Source organism: Protobothrops mucrosquamatus, unplaced genomic scaffold (genome assembly GCF_001527695.2).
Source record: "Protobothrops mucrosquamatus isolate PMUCROS unplaced genomic scaffold, P.Mucros_1.0 scaffold_201, whole genome shotgun sequence".
NCBI lineage: Eukaryota > Metazoa > Chordata > Lepidosauria > Squamata > Viperidae > Protobothrops > Protobothrops mucrosquamatus.
The window spans coordinates 491,491-512,132 of record NW_015386277.1 but is presented as its reverse complement, the minus strand read 5'-3'; the positions used below and the strand labels follow the sequence as shown (position 1 = coordinate 512,132).

General features: G+C 36.9%; 1 protein-coding gene across 1 annotated transcript in view; it reads left to right on the top strand.

Moving 5' to 3' along the window:
* Positions 1–8,051: 8,051 nt before the first annotated feature.
* FHDC1 (FH2 domain containing 1) overlaps positions 8,052–20,642 on the top strand; it is a 32,551-nt gene continuing 19,960 nt past the window's right edge. Inside the window, exons 1-3 of the mRNA XM_015825661.1 lie at positions 8,052–8,519; positions 19,291–19,352; positions 19,992–20,091. Of these exons, the coding sequence (XP_015681147.1) occupies positions 8,052–8,519; positions 19,291–19,352; positions 19,992–20,091 (630 nt within the window). The remainder of the gene's footprint in view (positions 8,520–19,290; positions 19,353–19,991; positions 20,092–20,642) is intronic.

Genomic DNA, 20,642 nt, shown 5'->3' with positions numbered 1-20,642 from the left:
CTCAATTCTTCTCTAGGACTTTATACTGATACATCTACTTTTCTATGTAAAGTAGTTCTCAGAGTTTGTGCACAACACAGGTGCACAGCTTATTAATACAATGGGGTTGTGAGAGTATGCCTTAGGCATATACATTTATTCATTCACACCCTTTCTTGTGAATCAGGGTCTATCGGCAGCTCAGTGCCACACCCCATCCCCTGTGTAACTTGAACACCAGGATTGTGTGGGAATCAGCCCGAAGACCTCTTCAGATTAAAACTCTAGTTTCCTTCAGACTAGTTGTTCAGGATGTAATCCCACATCCAGCAAAATGTGTGGTAATAGCCTCCAGTTTTATTCTTGTGCTAGGACATCCAATATTCTACCTCTGTAGACGACTTCTTTTAACTCGTTATCGAAAAGTCTGTGAGCACACTATACAGAACAAAATTATTCATCCCTGACACACACTTATACGGAGTTCCACTCGAGGTTCATTCGGGTAAAGTAAAGAAGGGGTTAACAACCCAAAGGTAGGTAACGGTTCCACTTCACATGTGGGGGCGAACTTGCAGAGGCGATAAGAAAGGAGTAGATACATGAGGAGGAAGCTACAACAAACAACAGAAATTTTTCCCCAGACAAAGAAACCTGTCTTTGACCTGAATTGAACTATATTCCAAATAAAATTCTGAAATCCTGCTGATCTGATGGTATTAAACCTCTTCGAATCTTCCATTTCCTCTAAATGGGTATCTAAGTCTTTCAAATGGATAACTAAAGCTTCACATTTTATGTGAGAGCAACGATACTCGTCACCCAAATTTTTATCGATTTTTTTTTAATCTAGATTAAAAAAAGTAATTTTGCTTAAAATTTGAAACATGCAAAATATGAAGCTGATGTGATTTAGGAATCTAAAACTGGAAACATTAAACAAAGTTTAGTAATATTTATATTTAATCCCAGTGTTTGGATATTACAGTGTTATTGCTTAGAATTCTGTAAGTGGCACACAAATAATCTGTTTAATTCTGACTAATTATCAGTAGTAATTTTGATAGTCCATGTAAGATTAAGTTATATATTCTAATTCACTCTTCTTTTGATGGCCATGTGTCATCATCAGCCATTCAATCATGTCCAACCCTTGGCCACTCTATGGATCAGCACTCTCTATGTCCCTCTGTCTCACACTTCCTCATTCAGATCTGCCATGATCATCCCTGTGTCATCCTTTATAGCAGGAGTAGTTAACCTTGGCTCTTTTATGACTCGTGGACTTCAACTCCCAGAATTCCTGAGCCAACTAAGCTGGCTCAGGAATTCTGGGAATTGAAGTCCACGAGTCATAAAAGAGCCAAGGTTGACTACCCCTGCTTTATAGTGTACAGCCAGCTGATCACTCCCAACATTATTAACTTTTCGAATGAGTGATCTTGTCTTCAACTGATATTTTTGGTGAGGTTCGGTCTAGGACTTCTTTGTTATTTTTGCAGTCCATGGGATGCATAATAGTCACCTCCAGCACCATAGTTCAAAGGCTTTGGGGAAAAAAGAGATAAAACCATTTCTGGAAAATCACCATTTATTTGAGCAGGTGTCTGGTTAACAGAATGCTGGCTTACATGGACTTTGGGTATGATGCACTTTGGTTCTTAGTGAGCATAAATGGTGATGTGGCACACTGCTGAATCTGTGTAAGTCACGAAACCTCTATAATTTGGAACAAGTTTCTTGGGACAGAAGGTAAAAACTGGATCTGTACATCTGCACCTGAGATGGGGAAGTGTGTTATTTTAGGTGATACCTTTGGCTCTGTCTACTTTCTTTTCTTTCTTTTTCCTAAGTTCTCTAATTTCTATACACAGCTTTCCCAAACTTGGCACCTTGCACTTGGTTGGTCTTTGGCTCCTATTGCCTCAAACAACATGGGTGCTTCTTATTCAATTATTATGAGATAGATACACCTGTCCACCCTGAGAGCATCAACTTGAGACAAGGTTGCTGTAAGCACAAAGTGATACTGACTTAAGCAGAATCTATTCGCAGTTATGTTAATTGCTTCTCATTTCACTTAAATCAGACCAACTTGCATGTATAAAATTAAGTTAGTAATGTTCACTTATGTTGCTTACCCCTTCTTGAAGCGATTCTGCTAAAACAACTGTTCCATATCTCTTGTTTTCCTTGTACGTCTACTCACTGTCCCCATCAGGATAATGCAAGAATGTATTAATCACTTCCTTTTGGGCCACTCATTACCTGCTTTCTTAACTGATGGCTAGAAGAGAGGCCAGCTTGTAGCATTCATGTTTACCTTGGATATAAGTGTCAATTTGGGATTACTGAGCTTTTGTGAATGTTATGCATGTACATGATGCATTTAGAATTGTCACTTCCCAAGAAGTGTTTTAAAACTGGTTGGTCCAGTGCACAAGAACTTCAGATATTTTTCCTTTTGTAAGAAAATATATTTCAAATTAGATGTATTATTCTGAGCACAAGTTTATTGTTTCCTGAATAAGTATCAAACATATTTGTTTTTAAAAAAGGTTTGTAATTGAATTCAGTAGCCAGCTGGATTATAAACACAATTAAATTATGTAAATATTATATTGTAAATTATATTCTGGAATTGGCATTTTTCTTGCTGTTAATTGCCAAGTTATTTGATCAATTGATACAAATCTGAAAGTTTACCTACATGTTTCTTTGCAATAGAAAGTAGTTCTTAATAGTTCTTAGTAGTTCTCTGCAACTAAAGTTCTTTAATTTTTTATAATGCTGAAAACCAATGTGTTTATTAAAAGAGAAAATACTGTTTTTTGAATTGTTTAATCATCAGCAATCCTTAACAAATGTCAATCTGTCACACTTTGGATAGTACCTTTCCTTGTAATGAAGGTATTTAACTTTAAACATTTCCATTTTTAAGAATCATATTTGAAACCTTACTAGTCTTTTGTATTTCTTTAATAAAGGGCTATATTATTCTTACAATGCAATTTAGTAGCATCATTTTCTCTGTCAGATACTGTCACTGACTTTATCTCCCTTTCTATGTTGCAAGTCTGCAGTTTTTTGTTCAGCACAATATGAATTTAATTGTAAGCTTTACACCTCTTCCTTAGCTATAATATATTATATATATTATAATATATTCCATATTTCATTATATCTTGGACTTGAATGTTGGCTTTAATACCATAGGATGACTCTAGCTTTATTTTATTACTTCCATATCATATTCCACCAAACTCCAAACAAATTACTTTTTAAAAAAATGTTTCACCCTATATTGTGAACCAGCCAGAGGTTGTGTTTTAAGATAGGTGGCAATACAAATCCTTTAAATGAATGAATGAACGAATGAATGAATGTTGATTTCAAGCTCCATAATCCTTCAGGCAACATCAATTTGGAGAAAGCTCCCAGATGTTTACTTTTACATGAAATTTTCCTTCAGTAAAACAAAATGAATAGTGATAATTTTTAATATTGATAGAAAAAGGAAGATGTATTAAAGATCTATAAGGCAGCATTGCAGGATCATGTAATAAAATTATTCTTATGGTAGACGTAGTTTGAATGAGTAGTTAATTTGATTGGTCATTGTCCCTATCTCAGTATCTGCCAATAATAAAGTCAGAGTCCAATAAAGAACAAATGATTGAATAGAAGAGTTAGCAAGAGAGAACCTTATGGCTTTCTTTCAATTAAGTCAAAAGGTGTATCTTTTAGCTTAATGCTTAAATTTTTACATGTTTCTCTTAATCTTTAATAGAAGTGTATCTTGAAGCCTTGACTACTTTATGGTGTGCTTGTAAATTATGTAGTATCCATAATTCTATATGTGTCACAACATATTATAGCAAGAAAAAGCTCAGCTGTATCCAATATGTATAAATCTTTACTTTGCTAAACTCTCAGAGCAATTTTAAAATTTATTAGACTTTTATGAAATACTGAAACTGATTGAAGTTCCTAGATGCCTTGTTCCTAAATTAGTTATGTCCCCCAAAATATAATTTGATATTTTACCATTAGGCTTCAATCCTACACTCTCACTTTCTTAATCTTTTCTTTTTGTCATATACTGAGAGCAGAAATGGTCTCTTGTTTTTTAAATATGACTGGTCAATATATTTCAAACATGCTGACAGCTTACATATTTTTTTCTAAATACTTTTCTGTGTACTATTTTAAAATTTTGTGATTTTTATGCTTTGTTATATTGTTTAAAAACAACCCTGTAATTTAGATCTGCCAGTTATAAGACTTTTTTAAATTAATCATTTGAATCCAACTAGGTTTTGCTGTAAGCAATTTTAAAAGAACATCTGTTCACTTAGAACAGTGTTTCTCAACCTTGACAATTTTAAGGCACGTGGACTTCAACTCCCAGAATTCCTCCGCCAGCAAAGCTGGCTGTGGAATTCTGGGAGTTGAAGTCCACATGCCTTAAAATTGTCAAGGTTGAGAAACACTGACTTAGAATGAGTTTGTGCTTTTTAACTTAGATTTGGAAACTGTATTTCAAAAAGTGATATCTAAAATAGTTGCTGTCTATGTTGTATTTATTTACTGGATAATAAAAATGCAATTATACAGTGGCTCTTCTAGCTTTTAAAGTACCCATCATTCCAGTATGAGATAATCTGGACATACTGGTTTGCCTATGTAAATACTTAGCTTAGCATATTTGCATAGTTATGCATCTTCTTCTTTCCATTTAATTGTTTATGCAGCTGCCAAAAAGGCCAACACAGTGCTAGGCTGCATTAACAGAGGGATAGAATCAAGATCACGTGAAGTATTAATACCATTTTACAATGCCTTGGTAAGGCCACACTTGGAATACTGCATCCAGTTTTGGTCACCACGATGTAAAAAAGATGTTGAGATTCTAGAAAGAGTACAGAGAAGAGCAACAAAGAAGATTAGGGGACTGGAGGCTAAAGCATATAAGGAACGGTTGCTGGAATTGGGTATGTCTAGTTTAACGAAGAGAAGGACGAGGGGGGATATGATAGCAGTGTTCCAATGTCTCAGGGGCTGCCACAAAGAAGAGGGAGTCAAGCTATTCTCCAAGGCGCCTGAAGGCAGGACGAGAAGCAACGGGTGGAAACTGATCAAGGAGAGAAGCAACTTAGAACTAAGGAGAAACTTCCTGACAGTTAGAACAATTAACCAATGGAACAACCTGCCTCCAGAAGTAGTGAATGCTCCAACACTGGAAGTTTTTAAGAAGAGACTGGACAGCCGTTTGTCTGAAATGGTGTAGGGTTCCTGCCTGGGCAGGGGGTTGGACTCGATGACCTCCAAGGTCCCTTCCAACTTTATTATTATTATTATTATTATTATTATTATTATTATTATTATTACCCAAGGAGTCTAACTTAAAGTATCCATCTGTACTGCAACCATTTTTTTTTACTACAAGATTGTATAAACCACTTGTTTAAATTAAATATAAAAGTTTAACACACTATATCTACTCATCTAATTAGTTTACGAGACTCTGAAAACTACATTTTGATTTAACTAAAACTCCATAAATAGTCATTAGATTTTTACCGAAGTTGATACTACAAAATAAAAGTTCAAGGTGTTTTCAAATATTAACATAAAAGTGTATATTAATTTTAGTGACTACAATTTTTGGTACTGCACATCCGCACAGAAGAAATGCTTAAAGATAATTTTTGTATTCCACCCAATTAACTATCAGTCTGAAAAAGTATACAATGACTGAATGTACACAACACAATAAACCATGATGTAGCTCATTTGGTTTTGATTTAAAGTGATATATGAATCAAATTGGTTGTAGTTTATATTAATAAAGGCATTATATTAATCATGGTTGGTTAATTAAGTCATCCAGAGTCATCTTATGGGGGAGATGGTTAGCATAAAAAATTAACAAATAAAATAATTAAATGGTTGTGATTAAAATCAATATATTGGGTTTACATAGCCTGCCTATTAATAATAAACATATTGGGTCATCCCAATATAGTAAACTGATTTTAATCTAGATTGCTCATGTTTAATTTTTCTATTCTGATACAAGATATAAAAGATTCATATCAAAGAACAGATAGTGGATTAATTTATTAAGTGTAGAGAATATATTGGTGGTATACATTGGTGGTGTACATGCAGAATTGTCTCCCAATAAACATAGTTCAAAAAAGCTTGCCACAAAAGTCAAAGTAAGCCAAAATGATTTAAAAAAAATAGTTTGATTGTATGAGTTGTTTGGTACAAAGCAAACAGAAGTACCGGTATGTGTTGTATCTCTTCAAACAGCTACTTTTAAAAAATGCTTATGTCTCAATCTTGTTAAGAGAGAAATAAGCAGAGTTCCTGTTTCACATATAACACTGAATAAACAATGATTGGAACTATGAAGGATTGTTCAGCCATTCAAGTGAAAGAATATAGATTCACAATAAGTGAAAATTATTTATAATATAGTTTAACAAGATGTACCAAGGTAGCTATTGTTTTCTTTTGTCACTAAGTTCCTATAGCAAACTTTTGAGAAGCGGTTGAGTGAATTTTAATTGTGTATGCTACTCAGAGTCACATGCAAGTCAGATTGCAATAAATTCAATAAATAAATTGAATGTGTTATTAAATACTTTTTGACTCCTGGTGCACACATTGCATAAAATTGAATTGAAGGGTAGAAATTAAAAATAGCACAAGATAGTAAGTAAAGCATGCATTGCTATGTAGTCTAATGCTTACTGAATTAATGATAATAACAGTTTAATCTAAAGTGGTCAGATCATGATACCAAACCTTGTGATGCAGCTTAAATAAGATTTTAAATATTGGTGTGATTGATTTGGGCAGAAGCCTGTGGCACCACAAATGTTTTATGTTGGTTCCATTTAATTCCTTCCCACACTGCAGCCTTCACTTACCTCCCATGCATAAATAATGCTGACTTAAGAAATCCTTTTCTGGATTTCAACTCACTTCCTTAACTTTGCTCACAGTGTTGGCCTGATGTTCTGTCTGGATCATAGTTAACCCTGCTTCTTTCTTTCCTTCCCATACTGGCAAAATATGTGCCAATTTCTCTCTCTTCTGCAGGCACGTATTTGGAGACCTGTTAGGGGAAAAAAGCATTAACAATTTTACTGTTCTCTCTGTCCCCTTGGTCTTCAAGGAGAAACAACAAAATTCTTGCTGATTTCAGTTTTTCATCCTTTTTCTGTTAAAAACAAGCAAAAATAGCCAGCATTTCACTGCTCCACTATTGAATATGGAACAAAATATAAAAACAAAATAAAGACCCACTCCTTCATGGCAGGCAGCCAAGCAGCCCAAGACAAAAGGTCATTGAAGTCATAGAGTGGGGACTATTGGAATTGCCTGCCAGAACACACACCAGCCACCTGGAGTGGAGTTGTGTAAGATGAAATGAGGTGCAGCAAGAGACTGGCCTGTTTCATTATCAGAAGAAAAGAAACCACTATTTTTGATGCAAAATAAGAATCCTCAGTTGGGGAGCACTTTCTGAGATGATTTGGGGTGGGCTAAGGATGACACCATCCATTCCTGCCTTAGCAAAATGGCAAGTATCCTGTCCTCACACTGGAGGTGTGGATCAGCCCTTAAAGTTATTCTTAGGTTCCCATTAAATTAGATTTACAGGTAGGTAGGTAGTTTTAAATACTTTGGGCATGACTATAAACAATGACTTCTGAGTGTGTTGTTTGCAAAGCTTACTCAGGTTGCATTACAAGAGTTATAAAATGGAGTTAGTAATTGGTATGTCTGAATTGGTGGAATAATTTGAACGTAGTCTACAAATTGGTGCTTCAGCCATACTCTTTCCCACATTTGCAAAAAAATTGATCTAGTCTTCTTGTTTTTCTGTTATATGTCATTACAGATTTCAGGGGCGAACACGGGCTTCCTGAATGTCATTGACTGATGTTAAACCAAAACTTGGATGAACAAGTCGTACACTATTGTTCAGCTGCTAAACATTATATGCACATCCACAGAACTAAATCCGTCTCTCCAAGGGGAGAGATTGTAAAATGCATGTTATGAATTGTGTCTCCTTGGTCAATGATAAAGAAAATGGAGCAATTTCAGCTGAAGCTGGATTAATGATTGGCGATACCAGTGAACCAGAAGAGCGACCACCCCCACCCCCACCTCTTCCTCCACCATGCTTTTCCATAGAAGCTGGGTTGCTTTCCTCAGCAGGAGTGCCGCCGCCACCACCCCCTCCTCCCCCCAATCTAAGCAGATCTTCAGTATCACAACTGTTAAATGGACATGGACATCTGAGCAAGAAGAAACGAATACGTAGTTTCTTTTGGAAAACAATCCCGGAAGAACAAGTCCGTGGTAAAAACAATATCTGGACTATTGGTGCTAAGCAGGACTACCAAATTGACACAAAGACAATTGAGGAATTCTTTGGCCAGCAAGAAGAACCTGCACCATTAGCATCTAGAAGCAGATCTTTAAGAAGGTCATTTAAAGATTCCAAACAAGAGGTAAGCATGAACATGGAAAGAAGCAATTTTTTGAATTTTTATTAAAGACAGTCTATTTGCTAAGATATGAGTGCGTAATACTTGCCTGTCATGCCTTCTAGAAGTGCTGGCTGCCATTCTCATCATCCTTCAACTAGCCATGATTTTTGCTCATCAGCAATGATTGCGGTTGTTATATAACAAAGCTGGAGGACACACATTTGTGCATGCCTGGTATAATTACTTGTGCTCATTTTACCTTACTCCCTCTCTTGTAATATTAGCTCATTCTGCTGGAGAACAAAATTGGACTTTACCTAAATGTAATGTATGCCAAATGATAGCAATAATCACACGTTTATGGCAGTGAAGTAAAGTTATATGATTTGTGTAACTTACTATGGTCTTCAGTGACCTCTTGAAAACATATAAAATGAAGATTTTGTAAAAGATATAGGTAGCCAAATTTGTCTCCAAAATCTTTAAACTGAGGTGAATTTTCTCTATGTAAGAGAATGTCACCTTTTTTTCAAGTTATCAGACATTATTGTATTAATATATAATTAATACAAAATGCATTGTCATCACAAATTTTAGAGTGGTAATCAATTTGCACACCCATACTATAACTGGGCATTTGGGAAAAAAGCATGCCTTTCATTTACTAGAATTATGCTCCCTATAATTTTTTTAGGACTATATTTAAAGTTTTCTGCTGAACAAAGTATTTACAAACTTGAAGGTATCTTTCTGGACAAGGTTCTAGTCCACATGAGTGCAGAAAGACTGATTTTGGGCTGCAGATTGGGATTGCCCAAATTGCAGTAGACCTTGCAAGGAAACAAAAGAGTTTTGGCCTTGAACTTCCTGTTGCTACATCTCAGAAACGCAGAGTGATGTTGTCAATGTGGACTTGTCTGTCTATACAGGTTGGACTGAGATGCCAGAAAACAAACTCTTCAACAATATTTCCAAGTTAGGATGTCAGGGACAGGATCTGAGCTGCTTCTGCATTGTTTCTGTTTTCTAGCTTCCTTTATTAGGAGGCTGTCGATCAAAGCTTTCTGTAGCCTGAATTCTGTAGCCTGGCCCAAATACAAGTTAACAACACAATTCCATCTCTCCTTTTTAGCTCTGTCTTGGAAATAGTATATATTGTTTTGTTGTTGCTTTGTCCAGCAAGCATAGAACCAAAGTTAAGCCAAGATACTAGGATGTGCAAGTCAAGTATAATTTTAAAATAGAAACCTTGCTGGGTTTTCATTCTTTCTTGTCATTTTAATTATAATTAAGAAAAAGACCGGCCTTGTCTTGCTCACTAGGAACTGCCCTTCCCTTTTGCCAAGTAAAAAGAGAATAAGAATATGAAACCTCAGTCTTGTTGGTAGCCATACCTAGAGAATTCTCCTGCCTATATTCTCCTTTCTGTCCTTTATATCTTGCCCCATCTTAGTGAAACTTGGCTTTTTTAAATGCAGTATAGGACTTATGCACTATGTGTTAGACCCAGCTTCTCTTTTTATAGAGATATTGCTTTAATATGGATTTCTGTTTATTTTTAAATATTTTAATTTTTCTCTCCTCATAAACCAGACGGTGCTCTTGCTTTTTTATATTAAAATTGCAGTCCCAACTGATTGGATTCCTTTGAGTTCAGTAAATTTGCTTTCCGACTAAGCACAATGAGGTTCTAATAATATGGAGGAAAGTGGATATATCTAAAACATTAAAATCCATTTAATCACTTTCACCAAATAGATCTAAAGCAACTTGAGATAATGTATACATTTAAAAGACAAACACCACTAAACAATCTAGTTTCGAAAGAGGGGAGAAGGGAATCCTATTGTATTATATTTATCAAATATGTTATCAAAGATTTTCACCATAAATATTCATGGGAGCTATAAAAGGTTTTAAAAAGCTAATATGTTTACGCTCTACCTTTCAAAGCTTTCACTTCTTTTTATTTCAACACAATAGTAATGCTTACATTTACCCTCTGACATTGCTAATGTTTTCTTAGGATTTGCATCTTCAGGAAACTGTTATCATGTGGTTTGGGAAAAGCATCCAAGATTATGTGGAAGCATAATTAAAAAAATGATGTGTGTTCTTAGAAAAGGCATGTTTAAGCATATAAGAATAAATGAAAAAAGAGCTAGAAGTAAATTTTTAAAAATTACTGGGAAGTAGTGATTTTTGCTATTATGTAGGAATTAATTATTAAATGGCAAAGGAATTGATATGGTTTAAACTCATACTTTGGTTAAGACTGAAAGAGAAATCAAAGAATTAATGCATAAATATACTGACATTAACATGTGTTCAAACTTTCAACCACTATTTATTAAGAGGCAGATATCTAAGAACTTTTAATTGAGTTTAGCAAATACCATCAAAGCACTTTATTATGGATTAGGTCTATAAATGTTACATCATATTATTTCAGTTCTGTGTTGACTAGGAATTATAGGCATTGACATTCAATGTCTCTGGAAACCATCAGATAGGAAAGTTGTATTCAAAAAATATGGACTGATTCATTGTATTGATATTTCAATGGTAATGTAAGAACTAAGCTATAAAAGTTGTTCCATAACTGGCTGACTTAGTACAACATATTAGGCATAAAACATGGTTCACAATAATTCCATCTAGAGAAATGTCCTAATAATACTTTACTGACTTAGCATTTCTCTGGATGGAATTATTGTAGTTTGTAAGCCATGCTTTATGCTTAATGTGTTGTACTAACTCAGCCAATGGTTATTTATTAAAAAATATAGCTAAACTCTAACTTACTAAGACTTTACTATAGCTAGTATTTCAGCCTGTTTCTGAAATATCTAATCTTGTTGAGGCTAAAAGAGAAGCTAGATGTGTATTTCAATAGGTCTTTCTAGAAAGTATTCATAATGACCCTTAGCACTCTGAGAAAAGTGGCTGCCACATAATGCTGGTGGGCTTGGTCAGTCACAATCCTCCTTCCTTCTTCCTGTTCCCTAGAAAATGTTTCTATAAGAGAACAAATTACAAGTTCTAGTGATACTTTGATTTCCTAGCTGAGAGTATGCACATAGGAAAAGCTAGAACATTATAAAGGATGAACCAACCCCCCAATAGGAAGAAATAAATAAAAATCTTTATGTGATTTATATAAGCTATTCTAAGTAAAGTTTTTAAAATATTGCCCTTATCCAATGTTTATGCATTGAACTATGTTCAGTGATTAGTGAAGGTATGGTCTAAATTAAGGTTCCAAAAGTTTAATGAATTGATTACAATATAAGTTATATTTGTGCAGAAGAAGAAAACTTACCCTAATGAAGATATAGTCAGTGTATATAGTATTATATATAGTGTATAGTGTATTCTGTTAACAAGTGTGTACTACAGATGAGAAAGACTGCTTGATAGGCACTTTTTTTAATGGAAGAAGGATACTCTCAGATTTTACTACTTGGAGAAATACATGTTTATATTCTGGAACTAAAGATCTGACTTACAATTTTATGAAACAGAATTCTAGGTGGCTCACAACAATGATAAAAAACAGAAACACTAACATAAAAAATATGATCTCTAATCCATCAAGCGATGCAATTCCCAGACTCCAGCTGCAACCTATAAGGTGAAAATACATGAGGTGAAAACCAGCTCTTTATGGGTTTCAAGAAAGTTGAAGGGATGGGGGCTTGTCAGATTCCAGGGGGAAGAGTATTCCACATGGCCAGAGCTCCTACAGAAAGGTGCACTTTGTAGGTCTCACTAGATGACAATATTTAAGGGAAGGAACCCTACCTGACCTAGTATGGAGTGGAAGAGATGGTCCTAGAAGTAAAGTCTTGAAGATAATTAGCACCTTTAATTACCTGGTGACAAAACCAGAAAGTCAGTGCAGTTCATACAACAGTGGTATGATATGGGCAAACTGACAGGAACCCAAAACTCTGTATGCCACCACATTCAGGACCAGTTATAACTTCAGCTGGTTTTCAGGGATAGCCCCATGTAGAGCACGTTGCACTAGTCCAACAGGAAGTCCATAAGATGTATTTGAACAAGCCCTTAGCCATGTCTGCCACCTGATCCTCCAGGATCCACAATTGTGGAAGGATCACCATATTGTGTGCCTGATCTGTCTGGATAGTGCTCTCCTATTGATACTCGGAGAAAACACATCACCATTCCCGGGAGAGCCAAAACCCAAAGCCACTCTGTCTTGCTTGGGTTGAGTTAGAGCTGGTTTCTCCACATCCAGACCTTTGCAGCCTCCAGGCACTGGGTCAGTACTGAAATAGCATCGCCTGCTCAGCCACGGGTGGAGTAACATAACTGGGTATCATCAGCATAGTGATGATACTGCACTCCTTGCCATTGAATGATCTCACTCAGCGGTTTCATGTACATGTTAAAGAGGAGTGGTGAAATACCTGAGCCCCAAGGCACTCCACATTGCAGGGGCCTAGGACTAGATCTCTCTCCTACTTTCCAACACCTGCAATCAGCTACAGACGAAGGAGGACAACCACTGCAAAACAGTGCCTTCCAGTCACGGAAACTAGTCTAGGATGATGCTATTATGGTCAATGGTATCAAAAGCTGCCAACAGACCAGAAAGGCCAGACTGGTTGCACCACTTCTGTTTTGAGCCCTCCAGAGTCATCTGCAAGTGTGACCAATGAAGTCTCTATATCAGTGGTTCTCAACCTTTTTAATGCCGCGACCCCCAACCGGTCGTAAGTCGAGGACTAAACCGGTCGTAAGTTGAGGACTATCCAACCGGTCATAAGTCGAGGACTTTCCCTGCCCGGGAGCACCGTGCATGCGTGGTTCCTCCCCCTGCGCCGGCCGAGGCGTAGCTGGCAAGCGGCAGAGACGGAGCAGGCCGACCACCAGCTGGCCCAGCCCAAGGGAGGTAAGGCACCCGCCGGAAAAGGGGAAAAAAAATGGCGGACAGCCTTGCTTGGCGACCCCCGTGAAATGGTCGATCGACCCCAAATGGGGTCGCGACCCATAGGTTGAGAACCGCTGCTCTATATTATACTGCTGTCTCCATACTTCTACCCAGCCTGAACCCAGCCTAAAAAGAATTAAAATAATATCTTCATTCAAAGCTCTCTGCAGAAGAGCAACCACCCTCTCAACATTTCCTTGAGACTGGATGAAAGTAATCCAACACTGTTGTGTTCAAGGATTCTTAAAAAGGGGGCACAGTACTGTCTGTTCAAGGCAAGCAGTAGTGCATCCTCCCACAGAGAAGCATTAACTGCTGCTTAGACCAAACACATAATAACTCCCAGGAGGCCTTGTGCAATTGGGGAGCAGGGGAGCAGAATACAGCCAGAAGGACCTGGTCCATTTCCTTAAGATCAACTGGCTCAAACTCTTCCCAGAAAACTGATTTTAGATAGTTATCAGAATGTAAGGTGACAGTAAGAAGCACATGAAATATGGTCTTTGGTAAATCAAAAATGTTTGGTGAATCAAAAGAGAGGAGTCCAACTTTTTAATTAAATTTTGCTTTGTTTTAATAGAAATGACTATTTTCTATTATAATTTTATCCTGGTTCATTATGTGTGGTTTATTTAGAAGATAAGAGATGCTGTAGAAACTGTTTCTGCACTTAAAATCAGTTGTCAAGGATGCTAAACAGAATTTCAAAGTGATAAATTCTGGCATCTGAGTAAAAGGACGGATTATAATTGCTATATAATTTACAGATTTTAATGTATGTCTTGTCTCATTCTTTTCTGTGCACCTTTAAGTTGGGTGGTTAGTGGTTCTCAGCTTTGCTATTTAATACTGTAGAATTGCAGACAGAATATTTGATGATAGACATTTTGTGGATAAGCAAAATAATTACAAGTCCCCATTAGTGCAAGTATGGTAAATATAATAGTTCCTTTTCTCCTTCTCACATAAGCCTGTTGCCACTTTTCCATGATCAGATTATAGATATATGTTTGCTAAAGAGAAGATGTGCATGCTAAGTGTATGTGAGAGGGAGAATGAAAAAGGAGAGAGATTGTGTGGTGGTTTCATTGCATGCATAAACATTCTGCTAATTTTAAAATTGGCACTGAGTACTGATTGTTGCTATTTTTTAAAATATTGGGCTCTGGTATTTTAATGAAATATTTTCATAGCTATTGCTAGGCAAGAGTTGAGGAATGAACTGAGGGGATAAACTTGTCTTGAGGATACATCCATCCCTATGATGGGGATAGAGACATCTCAGAGTAGGCAGGGAGATTCCCCTATGAATATGCAGGTTTTAGCAAATACAGGTAGACTTCAACTTACAACTGTTCATTTAATGATGGTTCAAAGATGGCCTTAGGCAAAAATAATCTAAGACCGGTCCTTGAAGGTATGACCATTGCACCACCTCCTTGGTCATGTGATCACAATTTGAGCGCTTGCCAATCAAGTTGCACTTATAACGGTTGCAGCATCTTGTAGTCATATACTCATGATTTGCAACCTTCCCAGCCAGCTTCTGAAAAGAAAAGCCAATTGGGGAAGCCAGATTCATTTCATGACCATGTGATTTGCTTTAATGACTTCAGTAAAAATGGTTGTAAAATTGATACCGGTAATATGATGAGTCACTTAATGATTGCATCACTTAGTGACCAAAATTCTGGTCCTAATTGTGCTTATATGTGGAGGACTACTTGTATTTATACATCACATTCTCACAAACTCTCAAATATTGCAACTAGGTTTTCATTGCAGTGCAAGGGAGGTTTTTCAACAATGGATTATTCAAATTGCTGGTGAGAGAGTTAGCTTCCTAATTCCCTAGTAGCAGCTGTCCAAAAAAAGGGTCCTCATATACATTCTGGCTGAGGCATTTTAGGGAAACTATATATTAAAACCTTGAAGAGTTCTTCTGTCTATTCAGCCTTTTGAATGTAGATAAGGCTTACTTTCATCTTTGGGTGAACTTTTCATCAGGAAGCAAAGGGTCAGGGCCTGGGTAAAGGGAGCAGAGGAAGGGGAGGGAGGGAGTCCTGAAGAAAGAAAAAAAGGTTGCCAAAAATTCTGGCAGATAAAGCTACGGTGCTATAAATGAAGGTTCTTTGTCTCATTTGCTTATTATTACACAGAAGAGCAGGCTAGGCACATAGCAGAGTTAGTGTTCGACAAGGATCACAGGCATCATCTAAGGCCAATCAAATCTTGGGTCACTACTGAGATTTAAAGGCTGCTGGGGGGAGGGGGGGACATGAAAGGACAAAGAAGGCAACTTACACTTAGTCTTCAGGGTAGCTCCTACTTTTATTTCAAAATCAAACCAAACTCCCAAAGATTTGTTGCTTTTGAGATTTTGCTCAGAATGGAGCAGCAGACAGAGGACTCAATGTATTAATCTTAAGAAATATTAGAAAACTCTGGAGGTTTTTGGCTACTTTATTGCATTTGAATGTATCAGTACTAAAAGCCATGTTAAAGTTTGCAAACATGGCTTACTTTCTGGTAACTTCATGGTTATGTCCAGGTAGTGGAGTTCTGGTGTTTTTTTTGTTTGTTTGTTTTGGCAACAATGCAAAAGTGGTTTGTCTTTTGGGATGTGGTTTGGCTTCCAGACTATTATCTTGCTATTTCCTGGTAATCTCCCATTCAAGTATTAACCGGAGTTTAGTTTTTTGAGACCAGTCAGGGATAGCTACATGCTGCCATCTTAGTGGACTGTAAAACTAAAGATGCTGTTAGGATAGATTCAATTCCTGGTGACTGGATGGATTTAGCTGTGCTTGCTCAATCAGTGTGCTTTAAGTAATGGTATAGAAGAGGTTGGCACTGCCATTCCTGGAATGTTTTTTAATTTCTAATTATTGCTTTGGAGTTCTCCGAAGGTCTCATCAAGTGTTAATAAGGTCCAGCTCTGTTTCACTCTAAGCACAGGTCAGGCTTGTTCTGTCAATTGCTGAGATGTTAAAGAATTAAGCAAACATGAGAACAATAGACACCATGAATAATGCTCTGCTGAAGTACAAATCAGCATCAGGATTCAGCTATATTTTTGCCAAAACATTAGGTTGGCCAACGTATAAGTACTCTTATGACTTAGTTGGCTGGGTTGTGACTTGATAATTCTCTGGGAAAAACAGAATTTAAATAATCTGTGGGAGAAGCTTAAGTCTCGTTTATTTAACTACTGCAAAACATTATAAGATTTAATTGCACTTTATAGAATTAAATCGGCTCTTGACTCAATGTTTTCAAATCATGCTTGTGAAAAATACAAGGCATAGTTAATATGGCACAGAGAACCAGCATATCCATCTGATTGCTTGTGTAAAGTCTTAGGGAATATGTTCTAGAACAGCGGTCCCCAACCTTTCCAGCTTGGTGGCCTGGCGTGGGGAGGAGGGAGGCATGTGAGTGGCAGGCTCACACATGCGTGACAGCTCCATTTGTGCGGGCATGGGCACCCGCTACTCACGCAAATGGAGTTTTGCACGTGAGCAGAGGGTACCTGCACTCGCATACAAAGCTCCGCTCTCACGGAGCTTTATTCTCACAAGTGGAGGGTGCTTATGCGTGAAGCTCTACTCATGCGAGCGGAGGGCACTCACGTCCGAAGTTCCATTCACTCGAATGAAGCTTTAAGTGAGTGCAAGCTCCTGCCACTTGTGTAAGTGGAGGTTCGCATGTGCGCACACTTGCCCGCCACTTGCACGAGTGGAGCTTCACACGTGCGCTTGCCCATTCCTCCTGTGGCCCTGTTTCGTACAGGCCACAGCCTGATTGTGGGCTGTGACGTGGGTGTTGGGGACCTCTGTCCTAGAACTACCTTCAGTACAGCTACTTTCATTTCAGCAATTTCTATCTTTCATAACATATAATGTGAGATTATGAGCTGTGGTGGCGCAGTGGTTAGAGGGCCGTTCTGCAGGCTACTTCTGCCGGCCGCCAGCAGTTTGGCAGTTTGATTCTCATCGGCTCAAGGTTGACTCAGCCTTCCATCCTTCCGAGGTCAATAAAATGACAACCCAGTGTGTTGGGGGCAATATTCTGACTCTGTAAGCTGCTTAGAGAGTGCTGTAAAATACTGTGAAGTGGTATATAAGTCTAAGTGCTATTGCTATTATATGTATTAAGTAAAATGAACTGTTTATTAGTATAACTGTAAAAAATCAATGGAAAAACAAATAAGACTTTCCCGATGCTGAAAATCTTTTTTCTAAGTGCCTGGTGATCTTTCCTTAGGAAGGTCTTCTTTGGCCACATAAAACTATTGAAGAATTATTATTCCATCCATTTATGCCTTTGTTTATTCTTGATAGATTGATGTTAATCACCATTATGGAGATATAATGGGGTTTAAAGAGAGCTTTTATTATGTGTATTATAGTATTTCAAGACAGCTCTGCTTAAAGTTTATTGGTGTCTTATTTATTGGAGAATAAATCAACAGCTACATGCCTTATTGTTTTCATCTTGTCAATTGGGTAGAGGAAGAGGAATAAAAAAAAGGAGAAATGAATTTGGCATTTTCTTGGTTAAAAGTACTATTCTATTTTATTCACAAAAGTTACAGAGCACACAATTACCTTGCAGAATGTTTTATATTAAGTTAAGCCTGCTAGGCAGCTTTTGTAGTTTGTGGCCCTTGGACTGCCTGTAGCTTTCATAATAATAACAGCTAGCTTTCAGTAATAATTATTCATATCTCTGGGTCGAAATTCAGTATCTCTGTTGTCTCTTCATCTTGCTATCTAGAGGAAAGTAATGGGTTGGAAGCAGAACAGAAGATTGATTGGTTGATTGATTATGTACCATCAAGTTGTAATTGATTCTTAGGAACCACAAGGATAGTTTTTCTCCATGAACCATGGTGGTTCAGTGGTTAAAATGCAGTATTGCAGGCTGACTCTGCCCATGGCCAGGAGTTCGACCCTGACTGGCTCAAGGTTGACTCAAGCTTCCATCCTTCCAAGGTCAGTAAAATGAGGACCCAGATGGTTGGGGGCAATATGCTGACTCTGTTAATCACTTAAAGATGTTGTAAAGCACTATGAAGCGGTATATAAGTCTAAGTGCTATTGCTGATACTATGATCTGTCCCTAACCTGGTCTTTTAGATCTTCTAACAGTGTACCCATCATGCTCTTGTTTTCTTCACCTTTCCCAACATTAAAGCCTTTCCCAAAAAAAGACTGAGGGGAGGGGGGAGAACAGGTCGAAAATAAAAGGTGAAAGATGTATCAAAGAATGGTAGCTCTCCCAGTTACATGTGACATTTACTCTAGCCAATCCTTTCTTCAGCCACACTTGCTATATAGCCTACAATATATTTCTCTGGAGGGATTGCAGTTCTAGACAGGAGAAGGACTTCTAATTAAAAATAACATAATGTAGGAAGTAGGTGAGCCTCGTGGGGTGGGGGTGGGGTGTCATAATGAGACAACAACTAAAATGACTCCTAGTATCCACCTATTTTCCTCATTATACAGCCAGGGCGAATAACGATATATTGGCACAATATTATTGTATATCCTTGCACCAGATAGCAGCCTATTTTCACCAACTGAAGTTTCAGAATTGTTTTCATTATAGTGATCTGAGACTTGACAGGAACAATTTTGTCCATATTTCTTTCTCAGCAGAACTGTGTTATTATTTGGAAGTATGTTTATCTTTTCTTGTGATGTTTAGAATTAGCCTTGTTTTTGCTATGCAGAATAATTTTATTCTACCAGAAATAATGACTTCAAATAACCATTGTGATTATTTTGCTCTGTCTGGAATGATATCTTTTGTTGCTTTTTGTAGATTAATATTTTGGATGCCAAAAGAAGTATGAATATTGGGATTTTTCTCAAACAATTTAAAAAGTAAGTTATTCTCCTGCTATTGTAATTATTAGATTGATGATAATATAACATCAAGAAAAGAGATATATTCAGCTACAAATAGCATAATTACAAACTTAATTTGAAAATATGTTCAAACTATTAACAACCTTACCTTATACTTGGGCTAGCCTTACATTTTACTTTTAAGCAATAGTTTTGAAATTTTAGGCCATATGTAATATTATAATATTAGAGGTAATTTTAGTTGAAATAAACTGCTTTTTAAATTATATCTTATTTTTCTTAAAGATTGCGTTTTTGACAATATGAAAGTGTCATGAAAGTAAGGACAATGTCTTGATATTAATTTCTTTTTTAAGAACAGTTTTGTTTATTTCAGATGAACTTGCTCATAGGCAGCTGTACATTTAACTACGTTTTGCTACTGAAAATTGCTTTGGAACAGCAAATGATATTTTAAAAAAAGATTCTTCCTTTCTCAACCATGCATCCAGATGTGCTGGGTTTCTTCCCAAAGTTCCTAACCAGCATTAGATGTACTGGCTGGGAATTCTAAAAACTGAAAAAATTGAAGCCCTATGTTGAGGTTGATAAAGAAAATGAAGAAATCATATGTTCCTAAACTAAAATGTATTTTCATTCTATTGTCTCATTAAGATCGCTTGACTCTATAATTGAAGATCTTCACACTGGAAGAGACCTCTATAGCTCTGAGACCCTACGTGAGCTTTTTAAATTATTGCCAGAAACTGAGGAGGTAAGAATAGGATTGCTTGCTTTTGAAAACTACTTGGAAACTTCAATTGGATCAAAAGGCAGCAGCATAGGCAGGGATAGGCATGTCTCAGTATGCCCCTGTGATATCTCTGTTTCATAAGTTGCACTGATTGCCGGTGCAATTTGCTATAAAGCTCTACATGGCATTTGGTTAGGTTATTTTTGGTCCCACCCATCTCGGGGTACATGCTGGCAGAGTTGATGTGCTCCAGACTCTAATTAAAGAGTCAGGATCCACAAAACATCTCCCTGCGATCTATGTGGCTTCCACCCAGTTCATATACCGTTAGAAAGACCCAGTTGTTCTCCAAACATCTTTACTGAATGTGTTTTTGTTTTTATTGTTTATTATACTGTGAGTTGCCTACAGTTGGTTTGGAATTAGGTAGCACCTAAATAGCATGAAATAAATAGCAAAATAAACCCACAGTTCTTTTTCTGGAAAAAGAAGAAAAACTTAAACTCTTAAAATTATAGTATAGTACTAAAAAGAAAATATTCTAGCCATGATATATTTGTCTTGTCTAGCTA